Source organism: Sturnus vulgaris, chromosome 4, assembly GCF_052056855.1.
Source record: "Sturnus vulgaris isolate bStuVul1 chromosome 4, bStuVul1.hap1, whole genome shotgun sequence".
NCBI classification, from domain to species: Eukaryota; Metazoa; Chordata; class Aves; order Passeriformes; family Sturnidae; genus Sturnus; species Sturnus vulgaris.
In genome coordinates, this window is record NC_142246.1 from 12,771,223 (window position 1) to 12,789,467 (window position 18,245).

The 18,245-nt window shown below is 37.2% G+C and overlaps 2 protein-coding genes across 3 annotated transcripts in view; one reads left to right on the top strand and one right to left on the bottom strand.

The window, feature by feature from the left end:
- The first annotated feature begins 12 nt into the window (after positions 1-12).
- LYAR (Ly1 antibody reactive) lies at positions 13-9,665 on the top strand. 2 transcript variants are annotated; one of them, XM_014883208.2, is made up of 9 exons: positions 13-138; positions 813-980; positions 1,289-1,403; positions 3,380-3,487; positions 4,887-4,970; positions 6,832-7,171; positions 7,426-7,530; positions 8,393-8,478; positions 8,796-9,665. In XM_014883208.2, exons 2-9 carry the CDS (start codon positions 859-861, stop codon positions 8,928-8,930), a joined length of 1,095 nt encoding a protein of 364 aa, XP_014738694.1. In that variant the 5' UTR covers positions 13-138; positions 813-858; the 3' UTR covers positions 8,931-9,665. The 2 variants fall into 2 exon arrangements, with proteins under 2 accessions (XP_014738694.1, XP_088019259.1); XM_088163133.1 differs by lacking the exon at positions 13-138 and having other exon boundaries at positions 411-980.
- LOC148223879 (uncharacterized) overlaps positions 9,043-18,245 on the bottom strand; it is a 43,556-nt gene continuing 34,353 nt past the window's right edge. Inside the window, exon 3 of the mRNA XM_088163142.1 lies at positions 9,043-11,708. Within this exon, the coding sequence (XP_088019268.1) occupies positions 11,704-11,708 (5 nt within the window). The 3' untranslated portion in view covers positions 9,043-11,703. The remainder of the gene's footprint in view (positions 11,709-18,245) is intronic.

An 18,245-nucleotide genomic window follows, 5' to 3' on the forward strand; every position in this document is an offset into this window, starting at 1 on the left:
CCTTCCCTTCCCCTCCCCTCCTTTTCCCGTTCCGTCGCGCGGGGCGGGGGCGGCGCAGGCGCGGGGCGGCGAGGGCCGGTGGGGACAGTGCGGCACGTGCCGCGCGCGGCGGCGGCGGAGGCGGCGGCGACCGCTGAGGTGCGGGGAGCGGGGCCGGGGCCGGGGCCGGGGCCGGGGCCGGGTGTGAGACAGCACGGCACGGCACGGCACCAGCCGGCTGCCGCCCAGGAGCGCGGGTGGCCGCCACGCCGGACTTCCCTTGCCGTGTGGCCTGGTCAGCCCCCAGCGCTGCCGCTCGGCGGGGCTCGGCAGCTGCAGGGAGCCGGACGGAGCGGCGGAATCCCGCAGGGGAAAGGAGGGGAACGGGGAACGCCGCTTGCCGGTGTATCGGCTTGGGGGGCGGTACAGGGGTCACCGGTTCCGGGATTGGGGTGGCGGGTACGGGGGTTACTGGTTCTGCAGTTCGGGTCATGGGTATAGGGGTTACTGATTCTCCAGTTTAGGTGACGTGTTCGGAGGTTACTTGTTTTGCAGTTTGTGTGATGACTACTGGGGTTATTGGTTCCCCAGTTTGGGTAATGGGTATAGGGGTTACTGGTTCTCCAGTTCGGGTGACAGATACAGGGATTGCTGTTTCCCGGGGTTCTGATCTCCCCTATGCTCAGGGAGCTCTTCAGGTGAAATAAGCTCTTGCACCTGCAGCTCTGGGCTGCACACCTTGTTTCTCAGTGGGTGCACTGGCTGTGTTTTGCTTCAGCACTCCAAGTGTTTCTTTCAAGCTGTAAATTAAGATCTTCTTCTTGTATTCCCAGAATTGAGCTTGTGTGGGAAGGAAGAGGCTCCTGACCACTCGCCAACATGGTAGTTTTCACATGCAATGCGTGTGGAGAAGCTGTGAAGAAAGCACAGGTTGAAAAGCATGTGAATATCTGCAGAAAGTGTCAGTGCCTGTCTTGCATGGATTGTGGCAAGGATTTCTGGTATGTAAAGGATGGGAAATAGCCTTTCTCACTCTGCAGACTCACTTGCTCACTTTTGTCACAAATACAAGAGATACAAGTCAGAAGTTTTCACCAAATCCTGTAGCATAACAGAAATGTCTGTAGTCTTACAAGCACATACTTTAAGCACATCACATTTTAATAATTTAAGTGTTGACAGTAATAAGGTTTAAATGATCCATTCATTTAAATTAATTATTATTTCAGCTTGTTGGTTAGCTAAGTGTTGCCTAGTTTGAAGAATGAAGCATTTCAGTGAACTGTGGTTAAAAATCTCTTATATTTAGGGGTGATGACTATAAGGAACATGTGAAGTGTGTAAGTGAAGACCAGAAATACGGTGGGAAAGGCTTTGAAGCTAAAACTAACAAAGGAGATGCTAAACAGCAGGAGTGGATTCAGGTACAGTTTTTACTGTATACACCTACAGTAACTATTGTCTGTAATTATCAAAGACAGAAAAGAGCCTATACTAGCTCAAACTAGAGATCTATTTTTACCAATATCCCCAACTGTCTTCTGGCTTTTCCTTGGTAGGTCTGTGTTTATCCTGGTAAGAAATGTGTCTTTTGTTTTGAATCTGTCTCTTACTGATTTGATTTATTGTAATGTTCCCAGCTGCATAGAAAAAGACATTGGTAGTTGTCCATCCTTTTCATGCCATTTATGCTTTTGTAGACCTCTGTCAGGCATCCTTCCCCTTCTCATAATCTGTGTTCAAGGCTCAAAAATCCTACTCTGCTCAGTTTTACTTCTTATGTAAATTATATCTTTGGTCTTCTAATGGTTCTCCAAAATCTTCCCACTCTGCCGTACGCTTGTGAAATGCTGTTCAAGACATGAGTGAACCATAGATTTACCACGTGTCTAATTTTGTTTTCTGTGTCCTTTATTCCTTTCTAACAATTTTTCTTTTTTTTTTTTTTTTTTTTTTTTAGTTAATCTACTTTTGGGTGGTTTTTTGTTCAGCTTTTTTTTTTCACTGCTGCTGATCATTGTGCTGGCATTTTCATGGAACTGGCTATTTTAACCCTGAGGTCTTGTATCTAAGCTCCGATGGTCAACTACAGCCTGCCATTCTAGATGTGAAATTAGGATTGCTTTTCCTTTTCTTCTTGCTTTGCATGAATTTGTGTTGAATGTATTTCACCTTTTTATTACCTAGTCACACATTTTCCTAAGATCATTCTGGAATTCTCATAGTCCTTATCCTGAATAGCTTCATATCATTGGGAAAATTTTCTGTCCTCTTGTCAGATATTTTGTAAATATGTTGAACAGGAGAAGCTCCAGCATGGATAGGAATATCTCCTACCCTTTCTGTCTTAAACAAGAATCTCCCCTCTTTTGGCTGTCCTTCAAAGGATTTTGGAAAGACCTCAAACGAATCTTTAAAACCCTATTAGTAGGTTAGGTTACATTCATGCATGGAACTGTTGATTTCTGTCGTGTAGGACACATCCTGACAAGGTGCTAAGCTACACACATACTTGAAGCATATGATGAATACCATTAAAGTCAGAGATGAGTGCTCTTGTTGAGATTGAACACTATTTGAGGACATTTGTCAAGGCAGCATGATGTGAGTGCTGTTGCTTATTAACATTGGTAGCCTGCCTCAATATTAAGTAATTCCTATGTAGAAGGATGAGGGATTATTACCAGACACCTTTTTCTGGTAGTCTTAAAATATTCACAGACTTTCAGTCATCAGATTTTCAGAAGTACAGGAAGACTCTGCAGTGTCCAGTGGCTGCACTCTTTAGATACTGGCAAGCCCAGAACCTTTTCTCCCCACAAGCAGCAGTGCAGTTCAAGGGGCTGCCAGGAGGCCCTGGTCTAATCTCTCTTCTCTTGTGCTGACACCCATAGCACAGGGATATCCAGAGCTGTCATATAGGGATACATGCTTATTGAAGCTGGCACTGCTGCCAGAAGAAATACATGTCAGCTGTGGCATCAAAAATAAGCCTGATTTTTTCATAATTAATTCTGAAACAAAAGAGTTGCTTTTCTTAATGCAGGTCATGCTGCAGGGATCCTTTCTGTGATACAGTTACTTTAGTTTGAAACGTTTTTATTACAGTTTGTAACTTATTTGTTTGAAAGCATTGGTGAGCATCGGTGAGCTGCTTGCCTCTGCTTACTACATAGGTATAAATGGATATATAGATAACGTTGACACATCTAACGATCTGTGATAGAACCAAGAGTTGGTGTTTTTCTCATGTTTTTTGAACATTTCCTATAATCAGACTATACTAGCTGTGGGTGCTGGGTGATTTCTGCCCAGTGTATTTCAAACTTGCACACCTGACATGTGCAATATTTGGTCCTTATGCTGCTTTGCTGGTTTAATTCTGTTTTTCTTCATTCAGAAAATTCATGAAGTAATGAAGAAGCCCAACATAAGCCCTAAAGTGCGGCACATCCTGGAGCAAATGCGTGCCTTTGATAACATTCCAAGAAAAAAAGTAAAGTTTCAGGTATGTTTTAATAGAGATTTGCAGTAATCTATGCAGTGAGCATAAGAATAGACTTTTTTAGGGAATGCCACTCTCTTTTAACAAAGGTGGGACCAAATTGCTTTTTTGGGCATTCGTATAGGTTGTGCAATAACTAAATTTCAAATAGGCAGTGGTTGTAAAATACATTTATTGCTTAAAAGGACTCTTGGTCTACCAGTTGAATTAGGTATTAACCAAAGACTTAACCTTTAAGCTTAATCTCCATATGTAGGTTTGTTCTGTTTTCAATACCTTTCTTTTTTGGCTATTTGCTATTTCTATTGAATGTCCAAATTTTTAGACATAGTTATAAATATTTCTTATTTCTTTGGCTTTGTTTTTTCCTGAAGGCAAGATCCTGTTTTGAGAGTTTTCCTGTTATTCAGTATTCTGACAGAATCTCCCACTCTGCATGCTTCACCGAAGTAAATTTCAGATGTGGAGAATTTACTGTGTATGAAGAATTTAATTTAAAGTAAAGTATTACTCACAAACTGGCCTTTATTCCCCCTCTCTGTTCAGTGCCTCAGATTGTGAGGCTGAGAGAAGATCAGGCTTGCTTCCAAAGCACTCAAATAGAACTTAATAGAGCTGTGGTGCAATTGCTGCTAGCAAGCTGAAGGTTAGACTATTTCCCTACAGAATTAATGTTCTGAGCAGAAAAAATGGTATTTTCCAGAAGCCTCTCTTTTTGATAAGATACGTTGCAGTGGAAGATCAAAAGTTTTTGCAGTTAATTGTTCCAATTCACTAATGCACCTTTCTTAGGGTTTTCATTGCAATGCAAAAAATCTTTACATTACATTTAACATTGAATTCCACATTTCTAAAATTTGATCTCTTGCAGATAGTGTGAACAGCATAATTTACTGCTATGTTTTCATTTTCACCAGGAACACCTGCAATAACCCAAACAACTTTCAAATATTTGCATTGAGATACTTGCTTAAATTATACTCTCTTGTAATAAACTAAGGTGTCCATTTAGGAGGGTGACCATGTGTCCAGTACACAAATAAGATCAGATCTTTAATATTTTACTCATGGGAACAGTCAGAAGATTTGATAGGACATTAACACAGCCATTTGTATCAAAAGCTTGAGGATTATCTTTTGTACATATTTACAACTTAGGGACAGCTGTTGGTCAGGCAATTGAGATACATGGTGTAACCTCCTACCATGCCTAGACATTACATGAAACAATTTAGCAAGGAGGCTTGAGAGTTTGATAGGAGTAGCCTCTGACCAGATCTTAGTCAAAAGCAGTGATTAGATTCTTAAATGAAAAATAAAAAACAAGAACCAGTTTTATGGTAATGAAGAAAGAAAATCAGAGGTGCATGTTTTCAGTTATTGTTGTTTTTTCTATGCACAGAATTGGATCAAGAACAGTTTGAGAATTAATGACAGCAATTTGCAAGATCAGGTGTGGGATGTTTTCTCGGAAGCAACCAGAAATGTAAGTTTAACTGGAGGTACAACATTATAAAATGGGAATGCACTTCAAAATATTTGAAGGAAAACCTTTCAGACTCCCTTTGTAGATGTTAGTGGAAACATTGTCTCCCATAGTTCCAATAGATTATGTTACCATGTAATATTTCTTGACTAAATTGTTTGTTTGTGGAACACAAAACTGTTGCTGAAGTAGTTGTTCATACTGGGTAGGTTGTGATTGAAATCTTTGGCATGGTGACACACTTGTGCCATGATAATCAGAAGGCTAATTTATGCTACTAGTACATAAAAAGAGGAAAAAGCACTGCCTTTATCTTTGTTCCAATCTTTTAGCAGCCACTAAGACAGAATAAGACATCTTTCAGATTTTATTGGTCTCAAATTTATGTGTATTGGAGTGAGAAATAAGCATATAGTTTGAGTATTTCATCACTGGGGAGAGAGATCCTCCAGTTTGTGGCACAAGTTCTTCCCATTTCTTTATCCAAATTGTGGACTCACTCTGACCTGTTATCAGTGCCTAATTCTTTGTTATTTCATTACTAGCTTAGCGTGTTTTGGTAGGGTGTAGTTTTGTTTGTTTGTATTTAGTGCTGCTACTTGAAAGCTGTTGGAGAAGCTCATTTCTCAGTTGATGTAAAGATGCTCTCCCCCCTTTCCCTCACATTCTTTTGAGGAAGAGCATAGGCACAGCTTTGGCTTTAGTCCCTTCTTGATGATGCTTTGTGTTTCTGGTATGATAATTCCAGTCAAGTTTATTTGAAGTTTTTCTGAGGAATAAGAGCCAGGGAAGAAAGAAACACGTTTACTAAAGGATAGGAACATAAAGTAAACTCTGGACATTGAAGTACGCTGTTTTGCTGGAGCATTAATACTGAGTTTATACAATTTCACTAAAGTCATAAGCAGTTCTCTCTTGACTTAAACTAATTTTTAAGAAAGTCATCAATCTGAAAACCTTTTATTTAAACACAAATATAAACAATTACACTGTCCATAGAGCATAGCATTAAAGTAAAATATATAACACAGCAATTCAATTCAGCTTTAAGAATTCTTAAAAAGATCTTAAGATATGGTTTTTAATACATACCTCAAAGGGTATATACTCAAGGGAAGCTCTTGAGTAGAATTCAGATTTAATTAAAATAAGTCTTTATAAAAACATGTTGGTGTTAAATTGCTTGTATAAAGATCCAATCTCTTTCTAAATAGCTACACTAACATTTCAGTAATTGTATTCCTCTTGTAATTATTAAATTAAAGTTTAACTTGAACATTAAATTTTTCATTAATATATTAATTATTCTACAAGAAAGTCATTATAAGCCCAGGAACATTAAAACAAAGCCAAATATGTTGAGAAAAGTCAATTAAAACAACCTTGAGTGCCTTTCTTAGCATCATACCATAATGGTTTGTTATCTATCCCAGATGCATCCAAGATGGGGAAGTGGATGGCAGAAGAGGTTATTACTCAAGAGTTGTGTATTTGGGAATAAGCTCTGCATCTTGCTGTAATGTGCTGTAGTTTTGTTTGTGTAAATTAGAGAGTTGTCACTTCCTTAATTACATTTAGCAAATAATTTAAAACCCAATAGACACTTAGATTTCAACTAGGAATTACATATGTTGTTATTGTACATATGTGGTTTTAATTAGCACAGTCTGTTAACTTAAAAGAAGCATCAGGCACATTATTTCACTAGTGCTGCTTCTCAAGTAGCCTGTGACATCACATGTGAGCAATTTCATTGATTTCAGGATATCAGTGTTCTGAAGTTACCAATGATCTGATAGAGGAAAGTTGCAATGTCAAAAAAGGCATGCAAAAACTGTAATAATCTTTCTTTCAACAAAAGATTTCAAGTGAAAAAGAACAAGACAAACCACAACAGAAGAAGGAAGAGCAGCAGTCTGCAGAAACGGGGAAAAATACAAAGGCAGAAGAAAATGGAATTACAGATGAAAAAACTGAGAAAAAAAAGAGTAAGAGGGAACGAAAAGAAGAGAGACAAAAGAGCAAAAAGAAGGAGAAAAAAGATCTGAAATTAGAAAACCAGGCAGAAGTAAAAAAGAGTAAAAAGTCCAAAAAAGGAAAAGAGAGCGTGGAGGATGAATTTGAAATAAATGGAAATGGCAATCACAGTGAAACAGAAGAGGAAACAAATGTTAAGAAACGCAAACATAAACATGTAGAAGGTATCCATCATACAACTTATATTCTTGTTTGTTTTGAAGATGCTTTTTCTCAATTCCCAAGCTCAATAAACTTTCTAAGTAGAATTTTAAAATAGTGCATTAGATACACAAATCAGATTATTTTAAACAATGGTTGCACATTTCTTTTATAAAATACAAATATAAGCTCATGTTACAAGAACAAAAACTTAAGTCGTGTCTGAACTTCTAGTTTTAAATCTTTGTTGTGTATGTTTATCCAATCCCATCTCCAGAGGAACCTCATACCAAAACAAAGAGAATGAAAACTGAAAGCATTTCAGAAGACATGGAAACAGAAAACTTCAATGACAATGAAGAAAATGTGGAAACAGATAAAGGTATTCTTAAAGGAATGATTTATATTTCAATCTAAAACTACTCTGCGAAAGACCATAAATACAGCTTCCTGTAGAAACCGTGAAATAAATTGTGCCTCAGTATACATAAATGTATATATATGCAGTATACACATCTGTTCCAGAGTAAGTAGCCTATGCTACTCTTAACGCCTGATAATGAATTACTTCTCTAATTGTTGTTGTTGCTGTTTATGCTGTGCTGGCAGCCTTTGGCTATGCTTGGTTCCAGTGGACACTGAGGTTTCACCACAATGGTCTCTTCTGTGCTGCTATGCACATTAGGCAACACAACAAAAAGGGTAACAACTCTTAGACCTCTTGGTATCTTTCATACCTTCATTTCTGCTCAGTGAATCATAAATTGGATTTCAGATATGTTGGACCTTGGTTTATGCTTAGATAAACCTACTTCTGCCTATCACCTGACACACTCTGTGTTGGAACATACAGATCATTTATTTGGAAACCACCAATTAATGACCTCAAGGTGGTATGATCCAATTTGGCTGCCTGTGCTTTAAGTGTGAAGAGACAGGATCTTAACTATTCCTGTGTTATTTAAGAGTTTCTGCTTAATAGCTGAAGTGCAGAAGTTAAGTAAAAACAATTCTGACTCCCATTGTTCAAGTACTGTGTTGATTCTTCGTCTCTATTCCATTATATATTCAGGAACAGCTGATGACTTGATGCTTAAGGCACCCTTCTGTTGTAGGGTCAGTAAGGTAACAACTGTTGTGATAGCCAAACTGATTGCAAAATTAGGAGATTAGCTGGTTACTAGTAGAGAAGACCTGGAATACCTCCTTTTACTAACGATGTTGTACACCTAATTATTTTCTAGGTAAATTCAACTGGAAGGGAACCATCAAAGCAGTTCTGAAACAGGCTCCAGACAATGAAATTTCATTTAAAAAACTAAGAAAAAAGGTACTGTAAAACATGGTTTTTTTAAATCTCCTTTGGTCTTGTACATTTATTTGTGTAATGCTGAAGCTCAGAAAATTCTGGCTTGCATAAACAAAAAAGTTTAACATTTTTTAATGGAATATCAATTGACAGAATGTCAGCTAAAGGACAGGTTCTTCATTGCTTACTGAATTACACAAGAAATTCAATGCTAGTTCTGCAAAGGAATAATAGCACAATAGCTTCCATGCCACTTTTAATGCAGTAATGTAAATGTATTATTGCTTACTATGGAATCATCTTCATGGACTAAAACCCATTTCTCTGTCTTTGTGCAGGTGATAGCTCAATATTATGCAGTAGCTGGTGAACATCACAAAACAGAAGAAGAGATCCTAGTTATATTCAATAAGAAAGTGAATAACAATCCCAAATTTAGAGTTCTGAAGGACAAAGTGAAACTTGTGAAATAAACAGTTTGCGTACTTTTCATAGCTGTTGAATTTTAATCTTGCAGATGGAGTCAAACTCTTCTGTCAGCTGTACAGATATTATGCTTTGGTATGAATTTAAATTGTGTATGTGAAAGCAGAATTTAACTTTTAATACTGGATTCCCCCCCTTTTTCTAGATTTGTCGCTGAACATTTTCAGATATTTTATTTTTTGACTTTATGGAAAATGTATATTTTTTACTACAAGTTTTAAGAGACATTGAAAATAATTGCTGGCCTACTGTATTAAAATTCTTCCAGTAATGAATATAATTTATAGGCATGAATGTTTTTCAGGACCTGGGTTGTGTGGCTTTTGCAGGAACTATTTTCAAAGCAAATAGGATTTTCATATTCAAAAATCCACTGTGGAATAAATGTTTTGTTATACTAAAATACAAACTGGTATGACTGATACCCACTTTACACACTGTGAATAGTATATGCAGCCTTTAATAAAATTTTCATTCTGTCTTGTAAAATGCATAAATAAAGTGTGAGATTTGTGTATGCAATATTGCACATTCAGTGAAAATCTAGAGTGTTACGTGCATATGCATTGCTACTGAAAGTCTTGATCAGTAATGCAACTGACTTCAATAGAAGTGGTTACATGGACTAAAAACCGATTGATGAAGTAAATTAAAGTACAACCTTAAATGTAATGAGTCTTGTCACTTTGTAATTGCATAATAAATCCACAAATTATACATCATTTGAAGAGGCTGTTGTACTGTTGTCACCAAAACAATTTAGCTAGGCCAGAGATGTTACAGGTATGTAAGAGACAGAGCTGCGTGGGGAAAGTTACTTGAAGATTTATAGGTTTTTATTTAAATGAAAAATTACTTCCATGTAGGAAGTTTCCTATTATGACATAGTCTGTTAAAAACGGCATTATAAAGCAGTTGGTCATCCGGTATTTTTAAAAATTGTTTAGTGATTTCAAGCAGATACACTTCTATAAAACTCAATAGTAAAAAATATCTGAACTTACAGAAGTATTGAATATATTAAAGGTAATAAATACTATAAAATTAACAGTGATACACTGGGTTCAGTTTTTCTGAGTACTTATTTGTTTTACTGTAAAGGTTGAAAGAAAGCACCTAATGAATTCAAGATCTCTTCAGTAAGTGTTAGTTTTTTGTTGAAGCTATGCAACAGTTCTTTTTATTCAGTCTAACAGATAATGAGAATCTTGGCTCCTGCCATTGCAGACTTCTGGTGTCTGATGCTCAGTGTTTACTGCAGTGATCACTGAATGAAGCAAAGCTGCAGGCTAAGTGTTCAAACACCATGGATCAGTTGAAAGCTGGAAATGAGGAATATCAAATCAACAGTATGCAGGTGAACTATCAGAGTAGGATGTGACCTTGCACTTCTTTCCTGCTTTAACTGTAACGATTTTAAAAGGTTCAAACAGTGTACTCCCCTGTGCATTGCTGTGGTTGTGTTAGTGGTGCTTGTGTGGAGTAGTAAACATTCTGTAAATTATTCTTTCCCTCTCTGTGTAAAGGGTAAGGCAGCACCAGCTGATGTTTTTTTCCCTCATGGTTTGGCAGACGTGAATTTAATGCATGCCTCCATTTGACAGTCATTAGTGGGAGTCTGTTGCAAGTAAGCCCTGTTACAATTACGATAGTATAACCTCAGTGTATGTTGCTGCAGTAGTGTTACCTTTTCCTGCTCTGTAGGCAGAAAGAGGAGGAGGGAGAGCAATATGCTTTGTAGGCATATTTTTCTTTCTGGCTGTTCCTGGGAATACTGTAGCGTGGTAGATGAGTCTACGCCTCTAATTACAGAAGGCTTCAAGTGCTATTCCAGTCCGTGCATAGTTGCATTATTGACATGCAGCTCTCTGGTGAAAAAAACCCTGACTTTGATGTTTTTTCATTAGACAATTAATAAAGTACTCAGAGGACTGAAATTGGATTTTTCCCTTACAACAGATCTGGACTTTAATTTACTCCTTGTAACTAATGATGTCTTGATCAGATGGAATTTACTACAAATTTGGTGGTAATTGTTTCAGAGGGAGGCATAATCCCTCACAGATCATTGAGAATCCTTCAAGAAGACAAAAAACCAGCAGGACCTCTCTAATGTCTATTCACTAATTAAGCAGCATATTTACCAGTATTGTTTTAATCCAGAATATGTTTTAGTGATTTTCTAAACAGCATAACATAGCTCCATAATTATACCTTATTGTGAACATTTTCCTTTCTAAAATGGTGTATTGAAAACCGAGTGTCTTTGTGAAAGGGTAGGGAAGGAAGGAATTAGAAAATAGTTTAAAGCTGGTGGCTTTCATTATAAGTATAGCATAAGCACTTAAGCAAGGACTTTAATCACTGGAAGAAAAAAAACTTCAAAGGACAGCTACTTATTTGTTGTGCTCAGCCCTCCACTGTCCTGGTGCATTAGAGTAGTTGGTTCTTTCTCCAGTGAAAGCTGATCCTCCCACCTGGTGCTCTAATCCAATTGCATCAGGACAATGCAGTCAGAGCCCGACAGGAGTAGTGGCTCGTAGCTGATGACCACAGGATACAGAGACCCAATACATGATTTCATTCAGAAACTTTTAAGGCTGTAACACTCACCTTATTAAGGAAATAAGAGAGCAAATATTAAACTTTTTGTGTAAGATAAGTGAAAAAAGGCATATTGTTCTGTACATTGAGCTGTCTTCACAGGTTACAAGATATCTCAGTCAATATATTCAACATGTACTCCTTTCTTGTCCTGGATTAGTCTATAAGAAAAAAACAGGAATAAGTCCTCTAAGTTTCTTTTCTGCTCTGTCAGCCAAGAAAAGCTGCATATTATGTTTCCCATTAGTACTTTTACAGGAAGTGTTACTTTATATTGAATTCTAAATTTCACTTGAGGAAGTTTTACTAGTAGCTTTCCCTTGCACTTTTAAGATACTGTTCCTTTTGCCCCTTATAATCTGCTGCTTTTCTTTGCAATTCTCAGGTGTAATTCCTTTTGCACCTGAATCCTCATGCTTTTATGCTCTCAGACAGCAAAGGCTGAAAAACCTTCAAGTTTTTGCTTAGATTGCTTAGATTGTAAAAAGACTTTTTTCTTCAAGACTGCAGATCACAGATGTTAGTCCTTTCCAAACACACATTTTTTTAATCTTTCCTTTTAAAATTTATTCTAGAAGATTTAGAATTGTCCAGTCTTTTGTGTGTTTTGCCCTTCTCATTAGAATCTCTTAGTAGAAACTGCTCTTGCTACACAGCTTCATACCTGAGCTACAGCAGAAGTAAAATACTGAGTTCCAACAGAAGTAGTTTTATAGCTCCTGAAATTACTTCAAAGTAACAGAAAACCAGAAATGGTGTCTGTATGCCTACCCACCCATTAAACCTCTCTTCTCAAACTTCTATGTGGAATGCACTGGTACAAAATTAGTATTAAAAACCTAATTAAGGCCAGATTACAATCAAGCTCAACTCACATATATTTGGTTTACCAGAAAAAGGATACTTTTAAACATAATGGTATCTTCCCAGGCAGCATGAAATCCATTTGAAAGTATTCAGATCACTACATCTCACTTAAGTGACAAAGAAAAAGAACCTGAATAAAAACGAGAATTCTGCCTGCATTGCAGATGGCTCAAACCACACTGTGTTTACTTCTTCTGTTCCTTGCAGTAGCCGCACAATGAACTTCCACCATCCAGCCATTAATGTATAAACACAAAGCACAAAGTGCACTTTTATACTCAGATTTTTTGCCCTTCTGCTGGCCTTTTCTCTTGATGAGAAGGAATTCCAGGAGGAATACACACCTATTGACACTATAGTATCCATACATGACAATGGCTCATGTTTTCTGTGGATGAGACAGGACCAGGATTTTCTACTGGACTGTTCTTTCTTACCATGTCTTATAGCATGAAAATATGTTTCCTCCTGCTTCTTGCTCCTACAATTCTGGCTCAGGTATTATTCCTTTGAAAATTTCAGCTTTTCTGGTGAACTTTCACAACTGAAGTGGTTCCAGAGGTTAACATTGGGTAAGTTTTCCATGAGAAGAAAAAATCTGAGCTCAGATGATGCTTTAAAAAACCTGTTTATGTTACACAGATTAGCCAAAACAGTAATGGGAATTTTACCATCATCCTCCAGACACAAATTTAAATTGCTGAATTCAGTCTTCATAAAGGAAACATCTTTCTCCTCCTGTCTAGGACAGTTTAGCACTCAGCCCGTGTTCCTTCTAACTCTGTTGTCCAATTAATTAGAATATCCATTCAAAGTACATGAAAAATTTACCCTACAGAATATGTTAGTTGTAATGGACTGTGAAGGACAATGGTAAAGAAAACCTTTGCCATGGATGAAGTGTGTAAGAGCTTTGTTTTGTGTTTATTTTTTTCCAAGACTCCACAGAAAAAGCATAAGCTGAATCCCACACTATACACAGCAATGAGATGTTGCTGTGCTGAACCGTACTTGCCAATCTTGTTAACAGCGAGATCCACGTGTCCAAGAAGCTTTGTCCCTGCTTTAGTACATCAGTCAAATCACAGGCAGTGGTGACACTAGACATCTCAAAAAAAAAAAGTTAATATTCTATCACTGCCTAAAATAATGCTAACCTCTACCAATAGAGAAATAAAATGTCACACCAAAAGAAACCAATACTCCTGTACAGTAAATGTTGAATGATACACCTGAATGCCCATTCCCACAATTGATAGTCTTTCCTGTGTGAATTAGACCTGATGTTCATTATTTAAAAACCACACTTCTGGATGTTCCTCAAGACCCTAAGTATGAAATTATTTTCATATTGTTACAGATGCATGGTTGCATCAACTTTTTCCTAAGTAAAGAAATCAATTAAGTCCCAAGTGTTCTCTTTCCCACTCTCCCACATCTGGCCATTTATTTTTGCCTCTCCACCACCCCCCTGCATTTTTGCAGGCTTTTAAAACCAGATCAAATCCTCAAACTGAGAGGTATTATATACCACTACTGGGGATTGAGTAGTCAAGAACAATTATAGCTGGAGTATTGCTGCCAAGTGCTTTGTATCATTAAACTGTAGTCTTGGGAAAACATTTTGAGAGCCATTGTACTCCCTCAAGAAAGTAAGCATAGTTAAGTGAAACTGAACTCAACAAATGATTTAGAAGAGACAGTAAGAAAATTTACTTAGCTAATTCTAGGAGAATGGTTTATCCAGATTTATTTTGGATAAATAGGATGATTTTTTAATATTTGGATAAATTTGGATAAATATTTTAGTTTTGTTTGCACATTTAAAGACAGAATGAAGAGAACAGTCTTCTTATATTCATATTGCTGATTATAAAAAGGCAAGTGTCAAACATTGAAGCTATCTAACATCTTTAGTCAGAATAATTGAGGGTTAAGATGGTCTTCTATCAAATAAATACTTGAGATCAGCTATTTTTTTGTAATTTGCTGACAACTTTCAAGGTGAGGAATGACATTCCTAGATAAATTAGATGTCTTTATGTGATGCATTTTTTTCTGTTTTCCTAGATGCCCTCTTCACCTTTTAAACTGCCTTTATCTTTTCTGCTTTCTTTTTCTCCATGAAGTTCAAATGCTTGCATGCTTAAATATAGAGGCTTCTTGGTATCAAACACACTATTCTATGTATTGTTTCCTTCCTAAAGGGTCAATCCAAGGCTGCACTGCAATTTAATACTCGCATGAGAATTCAGCTTGAATTCAGGAGTTTGTATATGGACCACATTCAGAGTCAATTGAGTTTTACCCGGCAGTTGTTTTTCAGATCTGCATGAAGTTATTCACACCAAGTGCTTTTAAGTCCTTTTCCATTGTACTGAATTAAAAATAGTTAAAAGAATGCAAGATGAAAGCAAGAGAACTGTTTGTACTGTTTGGAGGCTTATTTGTTACCTAGATGAGTCAGACAATGTATTTACTTTTTCACCCAGTGTAAGAGAGGATGCACAGTACTTTAGTCCAAGGACAAGGTTCAGAAAGGACTGAGAATCTACCCATCAAATCTTTTACTCCTGATAGTGGAAGATAAGCAGTAGATTACTACTGACTTCATCATTACTTAGTTCATGAACAGAAAGCACAGACTATATAGCACAATCATTCCTCAAAATGAAAAAATACATTTATATTATATCCAACTTACTTCAGGTAAAAATTAGCATAGGAAGGACCCTGCCCTACTTAGATATGGAATGAAGACAATTCCAAACAGGTCTTTTGTGAGCAGACAACATTTGGGCTAATTTAGCTATTGATTTCTGTAATTGGGAATACTGGGTAGAATACTAGAAAACCAATTTGACTTCCTAAAAGAGAATTTAACTGGGAACTCCAATTCTAAATTTTATATCTACCCAGTCAAGAGACACAAAAAACTACCACACTTGTGTGCCATAAATAATTACTTGTAAACCAACATATAAGCAGCTAATCACTAAGCAGCAAATATAGTGAGCAACAAGAAAATAAAATTCAAAATATCCAATTAGATTGCAAAATTCAGCTTATAACTGAAAAACCTGAATATTTAAAGATATTCAACTTTGTATTTGTATGTTTACAAAGCATTATTTTCTACTGAAAATAAAATAATGTGAAGGTGTGGTTCCAGTCTCCAAGATGTGGAAACTGAATCACATTATGTGAGAGACCATTATTTGTGAGACCAAAAAATTGCTGCAAACTCTGCCCTTTGTACATTTCTTTCATTGAAGCTTCGAAGTCGCAAATTTGTTTCACAGACTTTTAACTAAAGTTATCACATCAAGCATCACATTTTAAAATACTTCCTAACATTTGTGCAGGGATTCTTAAACATTAACTTGGAAGAATTAATTATCCATAACAGGCCCTTTGATTAGATGCATTGTTAATTACGTTGTTCATTTTGTGACAGTCTCAGTTCAGCTCCTGATCGCTGTCTATTCTTTGGCACATTAATAATTTCTGATTCCGAGGAGCTCTGTGAAAAGATCACAGACAACATCTCAGCTCTACAAACACAGAACATGAGCGGTCTCAGTTAAGGTCAATAGTGAGTCCAGGAAGGAAGCTCTTATTTCAACTCTTTGCACAATACCTACTCTGTAGGTAAACAGAAATGTTCAGTTTAACAACACTGACACATCTTAACCTTTCCAAGCATACATATTTATTTAATTGCTACATTTAAATCAAAGATATATCCTATGAATAGCTTTTGCAAAGAAAGTGCATGAAGATTTCCTTTGTTTCTTATTTGAATGACTAAGATGAAAGTGAAGACTGAGGTAGTCATTTCACTCAAAGGCAATAAAACAAAGAAACCTCTATTTCATTGATAAGAAAGCAGAGCTCTGATCTCCCATGAGCTGCTAACTTCAAAATATTCAACTGAACTACATAAAGAATAATCCCTGTAGTCACTAAGGAGTGCAATGTGGTTGGCCCTTATGTGATACGTGTTCTAAGGGTGGGAAAACAATTTCTACTTGCTATGACACCTCTCACATGAAATTCAGATGTAAATGAAGGCCTGTCTTTCTGCAGAGTAAGAAAAATAATACTTTTTTATCTCTTCTTGTATCTTTCAGGCTGAATTTACTCAAATTCAATGCACAGTAATAAAAAATAACCAGAACCCTGTTTTCCCTTGTCCCTATAATCTTACTCATTAATAGAACAGACAATAGTATATTTAGGAATATATGGTTCTCTAGCAGGTTTAGAACTGCTTAAAACAGTGCAAGTCACAGAAAGTTTAGCTTTTACCCTAATTAGCTTCTACCAGTTAGTTTCTCCCCTAAGAATTGCCTAAAATTTTTCTAAGGTCTACTGATAAAATACATAATTATTGAACCACAGCCTACATTCCATTCTTTTTTATTTTCTTGTTTTCTCAACATTAAACTACAGAGGAAGTATCTACAAGGCATTTCTGTTGAAAAATGCTGCACAATATGCAAAGAATGCACGTGGTAAGTGAAAATTACGCATATTTCTCATAATCATTGTTTTAATGCAAAATATTTTGCCTTCTGAGAGGAAAAGTTAGCAATCAAGTAATTAAGCACTTGGATTTTTGAACTTTATCTATATACAGCTAGAAGGACTGTAAATATTATTTTGGTAAGTAAAACACACATACTAAAATTAGGTTTTTGCTTCTTTAATCTCCCTTATAGTAAATTTGAGTTTTTACTGAATATTTCTACATTTAATCCCACTGTAAAGAAAAGCTATACATAACAGCTGCCATATTGGGCAGGTGCTTCCACATTGAAGATAGCAGGATTTCTGCCTTAGTCAGAATGTTAAGCCTCACAATCTTCCTGAGAAAGCACAGGCTTTGTAGCAATCACATAGATAATCTAATTAACCTAATTAATGATTACTATTAGAAACAATTTCAATTTTAAAGGCCATGTTAATGGCTTAATGGGGTGAACACACCCCAGAAGATACAGTACACATATTCACAGTACTCTTAATATTCGTAGTATTCTTATAAGGACCAGACCTAAAGTTAATCTGCCAGCAAAATTGACCAGTTTTGAGTTTGGCCATGTGAATAAACCAGAATGCCCCGGTAATATAATTGGTTCCAAAGTGTTGTTTGCAGAAACATGCTGATGTGACTTTGTATCTAGTTATGCTGAAATCAACTACAGAACTGAAACAATCTATTTATTCATTTATTTAAGTTTTATCTAGTTTGCCTTGCAATTATGTTTATTATTTCCAGTTACAAGCTGCAGTCTCCAGTGCGGCTCTGGGCACCTCCCAGAGTTTCGCAATTCGCAGAACCACGGAATATTCCGAGTTGGGAGGGACCCAGATGGATCATGGAATCCAACCCTTGAGTGAACGGTCCCTACGGGGATCGAACCACGAGCTTGGTTTTATTATTACCACACTCCAATAATTTTTGACCTACACCATTGGTCTGCGTCACAAAAATTGAGATTCCCCTAACATCTGCCCTCGAGAACATCTGGTTGGCAGACGATGAAAACATTTCTATGCACAGAGTTTTTTTTTTTTTTTTTTTTTTTTATCATTTCGGTACCACAGCCTTCGTTGCGGCACTGGGCTGTACACAGCACCGCTCCCCTTCTCCAGGGGGGACCAGCGCGGTTCCCGGGGCTGTTTGTGTCCCGTACGGGCCTCAGCGCGGTTCCCGGGGCTGTTTGTGTCCCGTACCGGCCTCAGCGCGGTTCCCGGGGCTGTTTGTGTCCCGTGCCGGCCTCAGCGCGGTTCCCGGGGCTGTTTGTGTCCCGTACCGGCCTCAG